The sequence below is a fragment of the Hibiscus syriacus genome, unplaced genomic scaffold (genome assembly GCF_006381635.1).
Source record: "Hibiscus syriacus cultivar Baekdansim isolate YM2019G1 unplaced genomic scaffold, ASM638163v2 tig00110482_pilon, whole genome shotgun sequence".
In the NCBI taxonomy this organism is placed as follows: Eukaryota; Viridiplantae; Streptophyta; class Magnoliopsida; order Malvales; family Malvaceae; genus Hibiscus; species Hibiscus syriacus.
The window spans coordinates 2,685,924-2,703,176 of NW_024062758.1; the positions used below are offsets into that span (position 1 = coordinate 2,685,924).

The 17,253-nt window shown below is 32.3% G+C and overlaps 2 protein-coding genes and 1 pseudogene across 4 annotated transcripts; 2 read left to right on the forward strand and 1 right to left on the reverse strand.

The window, feature by feature from the left end:
- Nucleotides 1–4,597: 4,597 nt before the first annotated feature.
- Nucleotides 4,598–6,052, forward strand: LOC120129042 (60S ribosomal protein L35a-1-like). Of its 2 annotated transcripts, none has more exons than XM_039146649.1 (5): nucleotides 4,598–4,729; nucleotides 4,867–4,902; nucleotides 5,116–5,344; nucleotides 5,432–5,474; nucleotides 5,902–6,052. In XM_039146649.1, exons 1-4 carry the CDS (start codon nucleotides 4,698–4,700, stop codon nucleotides 5,471–5,473), a joined length of 339 nt encoding a protein of 112 aa, XP_039002580.1. In that variant the 5' UTR covers nucleotides 4,598–4,697; the 3' UTR covers nucleotide 5,474; nucleotides 5,902–6,052. The 2 variants fall into 2 exon arrangements, with proteins under 2 accessions (XP_039002580.1, XP_039002579.1); XM_039146648.1 differs by having other exon boundaries at nucleotides 5,922–6,052.
- A 1,380-nt stretch (nucleotides 6,053–7,432) lies between these two features.
- On the forward strand, nucleotides 7,433–9,897 carry LOC120129041 (probable sugar phosphate/phosphate translocator At3g11320). Of its 2 annotated transcripts, XM_039146646.1 has the most exons (5): nucleotides 7,433–7,736; nucleotides 7,912–8,378; nucleotides 8,921–9,024; nucleotides 9,143–9,371; nucleotides 9,674–9,897. In XM_039146646.1, the coding sequence occupies exons 2-5, from the start codon at nucleotides 7,938–7,940 to the stop codon at nucleotides 9,821–9,823; spliced, it is 924 nt and encodes a 307-aa protein (XP_039002577.1). In that variant the 5' UTR covers nucleotides 7,433–7,736; nucleotides 7,912–7,937; the 3' UTR covers nucleotides 9,824–9,897. The 2 variants fall into 2 exon arrangements, with proteins under 2 accessions (XP_039002577.1, XP_039002578.1); XM_039146647.1 differs by lacking the exon at nucleotides 7,433–7,736 and having other exon boundaries at nucleotides 7,807–8,378.
- Nucleotides 9,898–12,524: 2,627 nt separating this feature from the next.
- On the reverse strand, nucleotides 12,525–14,350 carry LOC120129049 (annotated as a pseudogene).
- Between the last annotated feature and the right edge of the window lie 2,903 nt (nucleotides 14,351–17,253).

Here is a 17,253-nt window from a genome sequence, read left to right on the forward strand (position 1 = left end):
ATTTATTCATTTAAAAAATTAACATTTAACGATTAATTCTGTTATTTCCACTACTCGATTTTTTTTTCTCCTTCTCCAATTATTTAACTTATTTATTGATTGATTAGGCTTGACTCCCACAGGCCAAAATATTAATATTTAAACCATACAAAGGTTATTTTTAAATTATATTTTAACTAAAAATTATTCAAACACATATGACTCTAATTTAAACTTATAACTTAGAAAGAGCATAATAATTTTTAATTTAACATGATGCTTATAATTGTGTGGTCAAACTTGTGACCACCTAAACCGATACTTAAAAATATTGAGAGCCCAACTGTTTTTGAGGGTTAATTGAGGCAGACTCTTTTTTTGTAAGGGAAGCCCCCCTCTTTCTTTCGCCCATAAAAAGAAAAGGAAGGAAGAGAGATAGCCGTGTGGTTGAAGACTGCAGGTGCTAGAGTAGGTATCCAAAGGGATCGCATTGATCCTTTTCGTTTTTTACCCTTTCTTCCTTGGATCATGCGATCCCTTTGGATTCCTCCTTTGGTTGCTTCAAGCCTCATTATCAGACCAACAAAATGCCCTCAAAACCATTCCAAAATTGCCATTAACGTCCTCCAAATCATGTAAGTGTTTCCCAGTAATCATCTTGAATCAAATATCTTTACCTTTACCCATTTTTTTGTCTTTCAAATCATTTGCATGTTTTTTGCTTCTTTTTTTCACTTGGGTTTGGTTGGTTTCTTTTCTAGTTTATTTCCTCTTTTTTTCTATTTTCTACGCTTAATTAAGCTTAGTTTGAAGTTAAATCACTTCTTTAGTTGCGGAGGGTCTTTAATTATTTATCAGTTATGTTAGAGAACCCCAGAATATTTATTATAAATGTAATTTTGAATCAAACCGTATTTTTGGATTTTTTAAGGGAGAAATGGGTTTTTTTTTTGTATGTTATTTCTTGAATGAAATTATGAAGATATTTTCTGTTGGAATAAGTCATTGCCCTGTCCATGAATTAATCATCATTGACAGATTTCATAACCATATTGAATAAAACAGTGGCTTAAATTAAAGTAAATAATTCTTACATGCTTTGGACTTCAATTTTTCACCACATTTTTGGGGAAAACGAAAGTTTTTTTTTCTTAATCATTAATTCCAAAAATTCGACTCTTTTTTTCCGAAGAAATAATATATACACATATAAATGAAATAACATGGATGAATGCCCTAGCAACAGAGTAACATGGGCACGCCACACCTACGCCCTAAGTCACTACCCCAAAAGCACATGTTTAAAGGACTTAAATTAGAATCCAAGGCTGTGGAAGTTTATTTTTTTTAAGGCCCCATTGAGTGTCCAAAAGGCAAAGGAATCACACACAAGAGAAACCTTTAAGAAAATCCTATAAAATCTTTCTATATATATTTTCTAAGAAAAAAAGGGCCTTCAATTCTTTCTTTTTCTTTCCTGATCCCTCCGAGCACATGATCCCAACATTCTGTTAACATCTCGACGTTATATTGATTATATTTCCATTTCGTTAAATGGCTTCAAATAATATTAAAAATATGTGCATGGCATTGTATTGTTTTTTTTTTTTTTTTTTTGCAATTTCTTTATAGCGAAAAATGATGATACAAGATTGTAAGTGAGACTAAAACTTATATAAACATGGAAAATTTGAGATTTTGGTGTTAAAGATCGACATACTATATGAGAGATCACGTTAATAAAAATCATCATATAATAAAAGAAAATATTTACCTGGAAATTTAGAGAAATTTGATTATTATCAAAAACAAAAATACATAATGATTTCTTACTCTACGCACATTAATTTAAGTTTTAGCTCTGATATATTTTATATATTTATAGGGATAATGACTTGATTATAAAATAAACTTACATAACAATAGGTCTACACAAATTAGATTTTTTTATTCTTAATCAACATCTAAACTAATAGCACAAGTATTATCTTGTAGAGATTCAATGTATGCGGTAAGGTCCACAAATCTCAAATTTTTCTAATTTATTTAATTTCTTTACGAAACAGATTACATCATGAAATTTTTAAATTAAATTAAATAGAATTCGAATAAAAAAAGTCTAACAGAAATCATAATTGTATGAGAATATAGTCGGTCGAAAAGTTGTTCTCAGCATTAAAACTAGAGTTACATCCGTGCAGAAATATGAAAAAGAGGTCCCTAGGCACAGATGTGGAAGAATTTTGTTGGGGACATTTAGAGTGTACAAATTGTCCTTTGAATGCGAAATGTGTAGTTCAAATGTCTCCTCCTTTCACTACACTATCTGCATCAAGGACACACAAACTACCAAAAGAAAAAGAGAAAAAAAAAATCAAGGTCATAAGAGAAAGCTTGGATGCTCCTTGCCTGCCGCTTAGAGACCCCAGCACCCTTGACTTATTCCTTATCGGGCGTTCAAATTTTCGTTCTGATCCTTCCATTATATTTAAATTTGAAATTTACGTAAGTGGTTTGGATTAAATATTCTGGGTCGAAGCATTAGTAAAATCGACATTCAATTTGTCAGATGCATTGAATTAATACTAATTCATTGTTGGGGGCCCAATCATTATGATGTATTTTGACTTTCTTTGCAAACTTCACTTTCCATCGAGTAGAAGGGATGATGTTCTCTGAGCCTATGTAAGATTAAAGATTTATAAGCATAACCTCAAGTAGGAATGACTGATTACCTAGCACGGGAGGTTTGCAATTCTAAGGTATTTTTTCACGGCATCCAACTCTGATTTGGGAGTATAAATGATTTTTTTCCATAGTTTGATATTATTTTGTGAGTATAAACTTTATTTTATTCCAAAAAAAATATCGACGTAAACGATAACATTTAAATTTGAGTTTAATTCACTAAACTCATCAGTTATCAATATTTAATAATAAAAAATTCGATATCTGCATCACCTCAAAGTATCGAGGTTGCTTCTGTGATGAAGACACAGAATTGGAACTCTTAGGGTTATTTGTTTGAGGGTGTTAGCATTTTCAACCAAATTCAAAGTTTTGAAGCCTAATGTTTTCTATGGCACCGATTCATCAATGATGGAAGCTTTTGATATATTTATTATATGGCATGAGGAGGCATGTTGAATTACATCTTCAGTGCGTTGAGGTTCACGGTGACTCGTCGCTACTAGTTTAATTCCCTTCCACCTTCTTTAGATTTATCCTTTTTATAGGCTTAATTATAAAATAGGATAAACTACACGTTTAATACTTAAACCATTAGTTTTAGTCTGATTTAGCACATAAACTTAAATCATCAGTTTTAGTCTGTTTTAGTACTTAAACTTTCAAAAAAAAATTAAATCATGCCTAATGTTTTTTTTGTTTTAGTATCTCGCCGTTAAAAAGTTAACGGGTGATTTGCACGTGACACATTTTTTATGAGAAAATTACATCAATCATCACTTAACTATCTTCTCACTCATATTGTGGTCACTAAAATTTAATTTTTTTAAATTTAATTACTTAACCTTCAAATTACTCCTAATTTAATCACTCTAATTTTCTTAATTTTTTTCATATCTAGTATCTACTTTAAAATTTAACTTTATATATATATTTTGTTCATGGTATTCACCTTAATATTTTATTTATATCTACTTATATAAAATTATTTTACTATTAATAATATATATAGTTAGAATTACTTTCACAATGTAAAGCTCTATTAGTTTTACACACATTTAGGATCGTTTGATAAGTGAAAATAAATGATTGATATTGACTCTACTTCTTTCAATAAATATGGTTTCGGATCGACCAAGAGCTCAATTGATCTATTAATTATTTGGATAAATTACACATTTAGTGTTTGAACTATCAGTTTATTTCATTTTAACACATAAACTTTCATTTATTTCAAAAGCATGCCTAAAATTTATTTTTTGATTCATTTTAGTACCCTACAGTTAAAATCTTAACGACACTGCATTCTTTTATAGGTAAATTACATCATTCATCACCCAACTATTTTTTCTCCTATTTTGGTCACTAAAGTTTAAAAAATTTCAATTTAACTGCTCAACTTTCAAATTGCTCATTTTTAATCACTTTAGATTTTATTAATAATTTTTGTGACATTACATTTTTTATTATTATTTTATTAACATATATTAAATTAAAAAATTAGAGTAATTTGAAAGTTAAGTAATTAAATGTTTAAAAAATATACTTTAGTGACCAAAATAGGAATGAAAAGATAGTTGAATGATGAATGATATAATTTACCCATAGAAAAGGTGCTACGTACAACAGCTACGTTTTAATGACATGGTCCCAAAATGAAATAAAAATTAAATGGTAGTTATGATTTTGAAACGAATAAAAGTTTAGGTACTAAAAAAAACTAATAGTTTAGATACTAAATGTATAATTTATCCTAATTATTTTACTAGCAGTTTTTGACCTTTTATTTAAAACCAAGGAAAACTGGGCTAAATCGCTGAGCAGGGCTAGCTACTGGCCCTTGGACTGGTGTAGAAAATCCGCCATTTATACTTAGAAAGAACAAAGCCCAAAAAGGATGTCCAAAACGCCCAAGAAAGAACAAAACCACTTTATATAAATTTCCCAAAACCTAATTAGGGTTTAGGTCTCTCTTGCAGTCTCCTTTATCAGAAGCGAAGGTATAGGCTGCAGCTCCAGAGTCTGAGAAAATGGTGAAGGGACGCCAGGGGGAGAGAGTCAGGTACCCTTTGATCTCTTCATTTTTCATGTTTTAAAAGTCTTAACCTTTACCAATTTCCCATTTTATTGAATGGAATATAGTTTTCAGATTTTACGTGCTGTTATCTGTCTTCGTTTTCTTTGATTTTTTTAATGCAGACTCTATGTACGAGGAACTATCTTGGGTTACAAGAGGTAACAAAAAAATCAACCTTCTTTTTTTTGGGTGGGTGGGAGATTAGATTAGTTATCGAAGGAGATTCAATGTTAGTTAAATTAGTTAATTCACTTTGTTAAGCATGGTTTTATAAATGTTGAACTGAGTGGAAGAACTTGATATTGACATTGGAGTTCCTTTTGTTTTGATTTTGTGATGGTGCTTATGATTTGTTTGTGTGTTGGTGCTAGGTCCAAGTCGAACCAGTACCCAAACACTTCTTTGATCCAGATCGAGGGAGTTAACACCAAGGAGGAAGTAGCTTGGTATGCTGGCAAGCGTATGGCTTATATCTACAAGGCTAAAGTGAAGAAGAATGGCTCACACTATCGCTGCATCTGGGGAAAGGTTGCTAGACCTCATGGTAACAGTGGGGTTGTTCGTGCTAAGTTCAAGTCTAACCTTCCCCCCAAATCTATGGTACATGTTTTTGTATTGTTGTTATTTGACAGGTTTTTCCGACATTTCTGCGTTTGATTTTACATTTATATGTTGGTTCCTTTGCAGGGAGATAGAGTCAGAGTATTCATGTACCCTAGCAATATATGAGGTATTCTTCATTTCCCATTTTATGTTTTCTGAGCTCATAAGTTTTCTGTTTGGTTTTAATTGAATCTGTCAAACCCTAATGGACCAAACTGGAATATTGAAAATGTGAATTGTCTGAACCTATCCAGTTGGCTGGTCTACTAATTTTCTTGGTTGTTGTGGCTTTATGTTGTTTTTGTATCTTTGCAACCTTGGTCATTATTATGGTTGAAAGTGATCTTTTAGTCTGGTTCTTGTTGATTTTTGTATTTTGAATAAACATTTGTTTCCTTGTTAATTTAATTAAGATGCTTTAAAATGGATTCTAGGTTTTCCAAACATTATGATAACTATCTATGAATGGTTCCTTCCTGTAGATTTAGGAATAATTTGCCCTTACAACTCTATCGTTATGGGTACTAATGTCTGTATTTGTTCTTTTCTTGCAGTAGTGTAGATCTGCTAGGAGATCAGTTGATGACTTAATTGGCTCGACATTTTCACTTCGTTTTTATGAACTTAGTCAAGATTTTGTGTGCTTTGGACTTGTCATTTTGTTTCTTTAGGATGGTGGATTATGAGACTGCTTTTTTCTACATATATCAAGTATTTTCATCATGTTTGCTTTATGATTTTGTAGTTTTAGATATAATTCATTTATGAAATTCGAAGATAACTCGACTTGACTAAAAAAAAAATTAAAATAATACATTGTTTGGGTGGCCAAGGTTTATACTGATAACTGGCAAGTATTTTTTATATATATTTTTATGTAAAAAAGCTGTATGAATAGCATGACCGTGACTTGCTGCGACGAACGGGGTAGGATTCATGCCCAACTAAACGTAACGTAAATAAACCGATTGAGTTATTAGGTTCATTTGTTTCTTGAAAAAAATAACTTATTTTTCATTTATTTTTTAATTATAACATTTACAAAAAAAAATGTAGATTTACTATTGGCTTGTAGTCTGAATCCTAAATTCAAAAGGAAAGTAGCATTCTACATTTATGAACATTCAAAATCCCTCAATCAATGGAAATGGACCAGTTAACATTGAAAGCGAAGGTAAAATGAAGGTTTTAAAGAGTCAACAGAAGATGCATAATCACCCAAAAGGAAATGAATTACGTGTTCCAAATACAATTAACCCAATGGTACACATCGCATTTGTTCTTTAAAAATATCAAACATGTCCAACAACTAATTTATCTAAAAAAGATATGGACGCTTAAACATTGAATCGAAGAAAGATGTGTTGAGCTGTAGGCTAATATGTTGCTTTGGATTGGATTGTTGCATAGCATGATCCAAATTTGTAGCGACTTGAAATTCACTTCACATGGGAGGCAGATCTTAGGAATTTAATTAAATAACTCTATTTTCTCCTTGCCATCATCCTTTTGTTTCATCTTTAGGCTTCATCTTACTCAATTTGTTCATTTATAATCACTATTTAGACAAATCCTCTCCATTTTACAAGTCAAATTTCCCTTTCCTTATGCCACACATTTCCCACTATTTTGACCTTTCAACCAAACCAAAAAAAAAGAGTAATATCAACATACAGTAGCCCCTATATATTGATTATATTTGTACTTATTTTTAACCGGATTAATTCATAAATAAGATTTAGAAATGAGGATCATTACTGTAATATCTCTAAATCTAATTAATTAATATTATAATTTTTTTTTCTCTTAAAATTAATTATGGTATGTGATAGTTTTTCAGTATTATTGATCTAATTTAAAACTATTTATATATCTAAAAAATAAGATTTTTTATGAATCACTTTATCACTTTACATTATCTCATTAAATATAATTTCTGTTTAGTTTTAAAATCTTAATGAAATGAATAGAATCTATTTTATTTTTTTAAATAAAAAAATTTAAGGATTGAGTTCTATTATATGGCAAATAAATGAATTAATTTATATAATAATAGTCTAATATTAAAAATGATTTGGTCTTGCCTCTGTCTGTCTCCCTTCTTCTCCCGAGAGAAATATGCAGAGAGGCAGCCACGTTGTTTTCATTTGGTCTTCCTCAAAAACCCAACTTTTCTTCCTTTTTAAAGTCCAAATTCTAAATTCTCTTCCCTTTGGGATTCCTTGATTTCCTAATTGACAAGCTTGAACCCAATCCATGGAAGCTTATTCCATAAAATCATCCCCAAACCATCCTTCTTTTCCACCGAAATAATTCCCCAAAACTCCACACAAACATTCCTTATTTCCTTCATTTCATTCAAAACTCACTGATTTCCCCTCAAGCAAACATACCCATATCTTCAACTAATTGACAAGCTTGAACCCAATCCATGGAAGCTTATTCCATAAAATCATCCCCAAACCATCCTTCTTTTCCACCGAAATAATTCCCCAAAACTCCACACAAACATTCCTTATTTCCTTCATTTCATTCAAAACTCACTGATTTCCCCTCAAGCAAACATACCCATATCTTCAAATCCCCAGCCATGAAAACCAGTTCCAAACTATTCACGTTCGGGCTAATTGCGTCCTGGTACTCGTCCAACATCGGTGTATTGTTGTTGAACAAATATTTACTGAGTAATTATGGTTTCAAATACCCAATCTTCTTAACCATGTGTCATATGATGGCGTGTTCTTTACTAAGCTACATCGCGATTGCATGGATGAAGATGGTACCCATGCAGACGATTCGATCTAGGATTCAGTTCCTCAAGATCTCCGCTTTGAGTTTGGTCTTCTGTGTGTCGGTGGTGCTTGGGAATATATCTTTGAGGTTCTTGGCGGTTAGTTTCAATCAGGCTGTTGGGGCTACGACGCCGTTTTTCACAGCGATTTTCGCTTACTTGGTGACATTGAAGAGGGAGGCTTGGCTTACGTACATCACCCTTATTCCCGTTGTCACTGGAGTTATCATTGCCAGTGGGGTATGGATTTCGCAAATTTTTATATATTTTTATTTAGTTAGTGAAATTCTCAGCTTTTTCTTTGTTATATGGAAATGGGTTTTGTTTTATTTTGTTGGTCTGCCTGCTAATGTTTTCGGTTTTATATTATTATTGGTTAATGGAGATGGTAGCTTTTATTTACTTATTTTTATAGTGAATTTATGGAGGATTTGTTATATGCAAGATTAACATTAGATGTCTTTTTTATGCTCTGCTTTTAGCTGAATTTTGAGGTTTCTAAAGTTTGTTGATTTTCCTTTTCTTGGTTTCAAATGGATGATCAAAACAACTATGATATGAAAACCCTGTTATTGTTTATGATTCATCAATGCTTCCCTCAGATACATCTTTCCTTCTTTTTCCTTTGCGTTTCTCATTTTGTATGTTTCGGTTGCTCTCCCCATTTGATTTCAAAACCTTCAAATTTCTTCGTTTTATATTCGAAATGTTCATTCTGTCTTATTTACGTTATCTTACTTTCATTTAACTAATCTGCTTTTTAATTGTTTATGTGGCGACAGGGTGAACCGAGTTTTCATCTATTTGGTTTTATCATGTGTGTTTCAGCTACAGCTGCAAGAGCTCTCAAGTCGGTTTTACAAGGAATTTTGCTTTCTTCCGAAGGGTGAGGAATATTTTACTCCTTTGCTTCTGCATTGTGGCTAATGGCATATTTTTTGTATATTTCCATTCGATTCTAGATTCGAAACGTATACTGAAAATTTTTTGCGACTTTATTTTAGAGAGAAACTAAATTCAATGAACCTACTCCTCTACATGGCTCCTATAGCTGTTGTGTTTCTACTTCCCACATCGCTCATTATGGAAGAAAATGTGGTTGGTATCGCCCTTGCTCTTGCCCGAGATGATGTCAAGATCATTTGGTATCTCTTGTTAAATTCAGCACTAGCGTATTTTGTGAATTTGACGAACTTTTTGGTCACGAACCACACCAGTGCCCTCACTTTACAGGTATGACATGCGTTATCCTTGTTACCAGCTTTTTCCTCAGCATAATTTTCCCCTGGTTTTCAGGCTTTATGGAATTTGTAACGTTTATTTTGTTTCCTTTTTTCATAAAGAAAACAAGGTGAAGAGGATGTGTTGTTTAAATCTCTTATGTGGTATATGACATTAAAATCAAATGAGTACACTTATTAAGGAAGATTAAACAAGAAAGTGGTTCGCTGGAACTTTGAACTCGAAACCCTAACTTACCACATAATGATCAAATTAACTTGAGCTTTTTGAGAAACTGATATATGCACTTGCAGGTTCTAGGAAATGCGAAAGGGGCCGTAGCTGTCGTGGTTTCGATTTTAATTTTCAGAAACCCAGTTTCTGTTACTGGAATGCTTGGTTATACACTCACAGTCTTTGGGGTTATACTTTACGGTGAAGCCAAGAAACGAAGTAGTAAATGAGACATCATGCATCCTGCGGACACGATATGCATGTGACCGTTCGTATATTTTGTTTCCTTTATCGCAAGGACACAGCAACATCGAAATATGCAAGTAGGGGCCATGTTAGATTCATTTTCTTTGTCCTGGAAGCCTGGAAACATTGCACTGCAGGATTAGTAAGAGGAACTATAGAGAACTCCAATAAGTGAATTGTTGGTACTTCCATTTTATGTGATTCAGCGTTTTATCCAAACACTGTGATTATGTTTTTGAAACCAAATCATGGTAGATAGAAAACTTTAATTTTTGGTTTAGAAAGGTGACTCCCTCTGTGTTGTCGGATGTTTCAAAATTTAATGAAGACAAAATTAGTATCTTTCTCTTTCCAAGAGGTATGCTATTGGTTTAGTAAATTAAATCCCAATTGCATCTAAAAATGTTAAAAAGAAAAAAAAGGGGTCTAAATCACATTCCAATTCCCTGGCCTTTGCTCAATAAATAATTAAAACGAAGCCCAATGAACTTAAGGGGAAAAAGCATCGAGGGGATCAAAACCTTTGAACAACGTTCATCAACCATTCTCCTTTCTCCGCAATCGCCAATCCTATTTAATATATTTCGTTATATTAATAATGTTTTAAATATATATTTTATATCTAATTTAAAATTAAATTAGATAAACTAAGACAACTGAACACTTATCCGAAATTATGATTTTGGTGATGATGGGTGATAATGGTGATATTGACAATGATAGTGATTGGTAGATAGTTGTCATACGAACCTTCCTAGTCGCAATTGACTAGGCGAACTCGATAATCGATTCTAACAAACCCTCCTAATCGCAGTAAGAAGACAAATCGGAGTGTGAAGATCTCCCTCACGAAGAATTTTATTATAAAGAATGCTTCGAAAGCACACAACAATCAACGCTTGCAAAAACGTTCTCACGTTGTATTATTAATCCAAAGAAATCTAATTTACAATTATTAATGGCGCCTCCTTTGTATTATTAAAACAAAAAAAAAATGTGATTTACATTAGATTGACGAGTTTCAAGTTATGTTGGAAAGCTAAGAGACAGACGGTCGTATCTCTAGAAGACAGGTTCACCAAATAACACCTGGATCAAATTCAAAAAATCTGTTGTTGTTCTGATCTTTTTTCCAAGTCTTGGATGTGTGAATTAATTGGAAGAGTTTATTTCTCTTCCTTTGATGTGAGCCTCATGGTGCATGTATAAAAAAAATGACCTCAAATATAAAACATCAAAGGGAGAAAGTCAAAAAAAGATTCGATCACAAATCTAAAACATCAAAGAGAAAAAAAGTTAGAACCTTTTAAGGATTCACTCATTATACATACAAAATAAATATGCTTTGAATCTTCGAGACTTTGTTACTTTAATATGTTCAAGTAGAAACATTAATCCAGAAAAAACATGGACTCTTATCATCGTAGATTTTGGGAGCATGTATCAACTTTTTTCAATTTAATTCTATGTTAAAAAAATTAATTTGATTCAAAAATATTTAAATAAAATATAAATTACAAAATAAAACTTAATTTTTTTATAGAGAGTCGTTAGTTTTATTAAAAATAGAAAATATTCAGCCTATAACAATTGACACAAAAACTAGTCACCTAGATCACACAAAGACCATAAAATAAAAAGATTAAAAAACCTAACAAATGTTCGAACAAAATAAAGATACGAACAAACCTTACTACATCAGTAAACGAACTACAAAAGGGGATGAAACTACTGAAAGAACACATGCAAATCGCAAATAAGAGTTAAGCGACGTGATTAAACTATCAACGAGCACAAAAAGCGTATTCAAATCAATCCAATGGTCAAAAGCAAGAAAGATCAATATGTTAACAAATAGGTGTCATCTTGATCAGTCGTGACAATGTCAAATTCAACCATGAGAAAAAAAAAGATAAACGATCGAAAACTATCAAAAGGCAGAAAAAACGTGCCACAAAGATATAGATAAACATACCATAAATGCGAAGATAAACATGTTACAAAGACATAATTATTTTTAATTGAAAACTTAAAAAAACAAAGAAAAAACACAATCAATAATCGACGATCAATATCAAAATTAATAATGCCGCCGACTAAATAAAATAAAAAAATTATTTGATCTACTATAAAAATTGTCACGAAAAGGGAAAAAATGGTGGGGGAGGAAAAGAGCGGGGTTTCGTATAATTTCCAAAATAAAACTTAAATGACTTCAAAATTTTAATAAACAATTAATTACTTTCCAAGTTGGAAGCAATCTCTCAACCATACATTATGCATGATTATTGATGTATATATATATTGTATATAAGAAAATAGGATTTTTTTTATAATCATAAAAAAGTATTAAAATTTTAAATAAATTAAAATATTATAAATATTTACAATGAAAAATCAATTAAAAAATTTTTAAATAAAAATTAAATTATAAAATAGAGCTCATTAATTCAATAAATTTATTTATTGTTATTCAATTTGATTCCATCAAATACTCACCTCTAATTGAAGAGGTGATAAAGATAAAATATTATATTGTTTTCCAATTTTCATATTAACGGATAGTAAATAGTAATTAATAACAAGTGATCTGATATCTATAATTTTTGCCACCTTGAATTTTTTTACATAACTGCTTTAAAATCTAAATTTATTTATTACCCAATATTACTTTTAAACCATGTAAAGCATAAATCAAATCAACAATTTATAAAGTTAAAATTCTCCGAACTCAAAAGCAATCAAAGTGCACAAAAAGAAACAATCCGAGCAGTCACCTTATAAAATCTAACAAAACCCAAACTTCACAATCTTATGCGAAATAATCCAAACTTAGTCAAATAGACTGAATCCCATATCATCATCCGACTCTTCTTCAGGTTCTGGTTTCTTCTCCTCCACCGCAGCGGCAGCAGCAGGAGCAGCAGCAACAGGGGCAGCAGCAACTGCAAACTTACTAGGATCCTGGATGGGGTCAGAACATACTATTATAAGAATTAATATATATATATATACACACACACCAGATAAATGAACAAATAGCATACCGCCAAGTACTCCTTCACTTTATCAGCCCGAGGGAAAGAATATTCTGTTGCAACTGCAACAGACAAGACATTCTTGTAGGCATTGATAAACATATGAGGTGCAGCAGCAAGGGTTGGGTACGAGATGGCAAGAGACAGTGCAGTAACCATAGAGACACCAGTAGCAAATTTCTCAATAAGATCTTCCTCGGTGAGATCCAGGACTTCAGGGCTAAAGACTGAGCCATTATCATAAACAGATAGGACAATCAGACCATATGAAAATGGCCTAATTCCGAGCTTGGCAAGAAGTGCAGCCTCAGAAGGGCCGACCTTGTCACCCTTCTTGATAAGCTCTCCACAGGAGTGATGATTTCAACAGTACCCTTGTTAATCTTGGTTGGGATGTTGAGCACCTAAAACACAACAGAACAGCAATGTTAATAATTTAGCATGCCTATAATAAGTAGCACAAGGAATCTGATAGAAAACAACTGTCAAAATAACAGTTACATCACCTGGAAGAAAGAGGTCTGTGATGGGTCAAGCCCAGTGTTCCCTGGTGGAACAACCACATCAATGGGTGCAACCAGACCAACACGAGCCGGTGCTCCAACCTTCATGAGAAAACAGGATATCAGATCCAATGAATTCATTTAGCAGAAATATAAAACCAATAGAAAGAAGCAACTTCGTTACATTTTAATTCATATCAAATACAAAACTACAAAAGCAATTATCAGATTTCTAAACATAACTGAACATTTAAACAAGTACACATGTTCTTAAATTATAGTAAAAAGCAGTTGTTTTAGTCTTCAAGTAATCACACCATCAGTAGAAAAGAACTGATAAAATATTCCAAGTTTCTAATATTCCAAATTTGATTAATAAAAGAAACCAACAATATCATACCTTGTACTTAGCAACTTCCTCATTGACTTCCTTCAAGTCACCCTTGGTAAAGATCAAACCCACATTTCCCTGTTCCGAAAATCCCCAGAAAACAGGTTAACGTATTTTATTACACACTAGAAATGCAATACACTACATATGTACTGATATATAACTTCAAACAACCTGGAGCAAAGGGATAAGGTTAAGGAAAGCCTGATTCCCGGTTTTCTCAGCGTGCATCCTAATAGACCTTTTCATCATAGTGTTCTTCCCCATGAGAACAATTGAGTCACCTCGGAGACCCTTGCGAATGTGTTGGAGCTGGTTAGAGCCCACGTTGTCGGCGGTGGCGATTAAGATCTGGGTGTATTCGTCAAAGAGCTGGCATAGCTTCGCATCGTATGCGATTTTCTTGTCGGCCTTGGAGGGTTTCACTGCCATTTTCTACGAAGGGTTCGTGACAAATAAACGATGTTTTAAAAGAGCAAAATCGAGGACCAAGACGATGCGGGCGATCAGTCAAGGCGGACGGGCAATCAACGCCGTCTCTTTAACCTCTGGTTCGGTTTGAGAATCGTTGATATAGAAGAAATTAGGCCGCTAAACGAACCGAACGCACACGAACGATGGAGGTATGTTTATGTTCGTTCATTTAATAAATAAACGAACAAAAATGAACACGAACATAAACGAACAATTTTTTTTGTTCATGTTCGTTTATTAAGGAATATAACTTGTTCATGTTCGTTCATTTAATAAATAAACGAACATAAACGAACACGAACATAAACGAATACTATCATAAACGAACATAAACGTTGGAGACCCTACCTTCCATTGTTCTTTCATGAAAAATAGTCGACAATGCAAATCAACCAAATCTACGTTATTCTAATAAATTTGTCGGCTAAAAATTTTGTGACATCAATGTCAGACTTTAATGGGGTTTGTTAATAATGGTCATTTCCGTTGGTAGAGTAGAAAATTTAACAGCATGAAGATTTCGAACGGTACAAATTGGACTATAAGGCAATAACATAGATCCGAAATCCCTTCGATGCTACATATCGTAACTGATATTATTGCTAAATCACCATTCAAAATTTTAACGTACTTAAAGTCTACTCCACAACTAAAGGTCACATAAGAACTATGAAAACAAAAGTTCATTGTCAAAGTGTATTTTCTACTTATTAATGGGTTCTTCCTAGAAAACCCATTACTTTCGCTATTACACTCTTTTTCAGAAATTACATAGAAACCTTTGTTTTGTTTTCTGGTAAATTCTATTATATTTTTCTCTTTACTGATGTTCATATACTTCCGATTGTTACCTTTATCTTTCCATATATTTCTAGAAATAAGCATAATGTTTTCTTGAGTTTTAGATGTGAAGATACCCGCAATAACTTTACATATCAAATATTAAGCCAAATAAAATAGAGAAAGGGATGAAAACAGACATGTAAACTTCAGATTGTACTATAATATAATTTGTTTTAAGCTTTCAGCGATCATCTCCACTCTCCAGTGAACATTATGGTTTGGGAAAAAAGGGGGGAAATGAATATAGGTGCGAGGTGCCTCACGGGTTAACATATTGGATTTAATCTCCAAACAAAATTGGGTTAATTATGGAGTTGATCATCAGAATATCATATTAATTAATATTTTTAAGATACTTACAAATTGGTCACCAAAATTGATTTAAGAAGATTGGGTTAAACATAAATGAATGAACATAAAAGAACATAACCGAACAAACATAAACGAACATGACCGAACGTTCACGAACGTAAATGAACGAACGAGACATATGTTCATGTTCGTTCATTTAATTAAACGAACACAAAATCTTGTTCATGTTCGTTCATTTAATAAATAAACGCACATAAACAAACTTCCCACCGCACGGTTCATGAACGGTTCGCTGAACGTTCAGTTCATTTACAGGCCTAGAATAAATAGAAGCTAGTGAAAATGAAGTTAAGGGCTTCAGTTGGTTTATATAGAAGGGGAACTAGGGTTTTTGTGTTACTCATTCTGGGTTTCAGGATTTGAACTCGTTTAACATGATAAGTGGATTTGCAACCCATTAATAATACCTTATTTCGGGGGTTCAATAACCCCAAGTGAATTAATTATTTAGAGTATTGTGTTAATATGGACTTTATTTTGAAAATATCGGCATGACGAGCTTGTTTAAAAATATATTTTAAAATTAAAAATAAAATAAAAAGTATAAATAAAAAAATTAAGTGAAATTTGTCACGTCAAGGTGACGAGTTCCTTTAAATTAAAAAGAGTAATTGTTGGTCAATAACTATATAGGCAACGGTCATGGCCAAAGATGACAAGTTCGGCCAAATAAAATTTTTAAACAATTAGAATTAAAATATACAAAGTAATTAAATAATTGGAAAAAATAAATATTTACAAAGAAAATTTATTTATAATTCTTAAGTTCTTGACGATATCGCGGAGTGGTCGAATGATAATACCGCGGGCTCGTCAAGTACGCCGAAGTCATAGGCTTTGATCGTCGTCGCCACCATCTTCGTCGTCTTGCCAAGAAGATGTACTTAATACACTATGTGATCCACCTTTGAAATGAGGTGATAAATTTATGACATTTGAAGCTATCCTTGTTGTAACTGCTTCGATTTGGCTTCTACTTTGTTGATCATATAGGATATGGTCCTACTCACCCGCAACATAATATTCTGTCGAAGATGTTTGAGTGTATTGCGATGCATCCCATGGACCTCTAACTCAATTCGATCGAGTCTCAGCTGAAGTATGAAATGGAGGATAAAAATCGAAACTAGCATGAGATGCATAATAGTACTCTTCAACTACAGATGCTGAAACGGAAGACGATGATGATAATACATAATAGTATTTTTTTAAATTTGAAGGAACTCGTCATCTTGACGTAACGAGTTCTACTTAATTTATACTTTTTTTAATTTTTAAAAAATATTTTGAACGTCGTGCCGAAGTGACGAGTCATTTTAATGATAATAAAATAATGACTCATGTAGAACCTACTTCACATTGATAATTTAAAAATAATATATTCAGAAACTCGTCACCTCGAGGTGACGAGTTCGGTGTTCACTGTAGATAATACTGTAGTTTTCAAAATAAAGTGTATATTGGCCTAATGTCTTAAATAATTAATCCGTTTGAGGTATTGAGAAAAAAAACACCCTTATTTCGTGTTATCAAGAGTTTGAGGCCCTAGATTAAGTCTTAGACTTTAAGGGCTTATAATTACCATATCCAATCCAAGATTATTATTAATTTGCAATCATTCCATAACCATATTAATTGCAGTAATAACAGTTGAATAATTTTAATTTGATTGATATAGTTACTACTGTAACATGCAAGAGATATGAGTTTGAGTGTGTTCCATACCTCAAGTCGTAAAAATAATCATTTGTATTTGTTATAAGAAATACATCTAGTGTCTAAATTTTCATTAG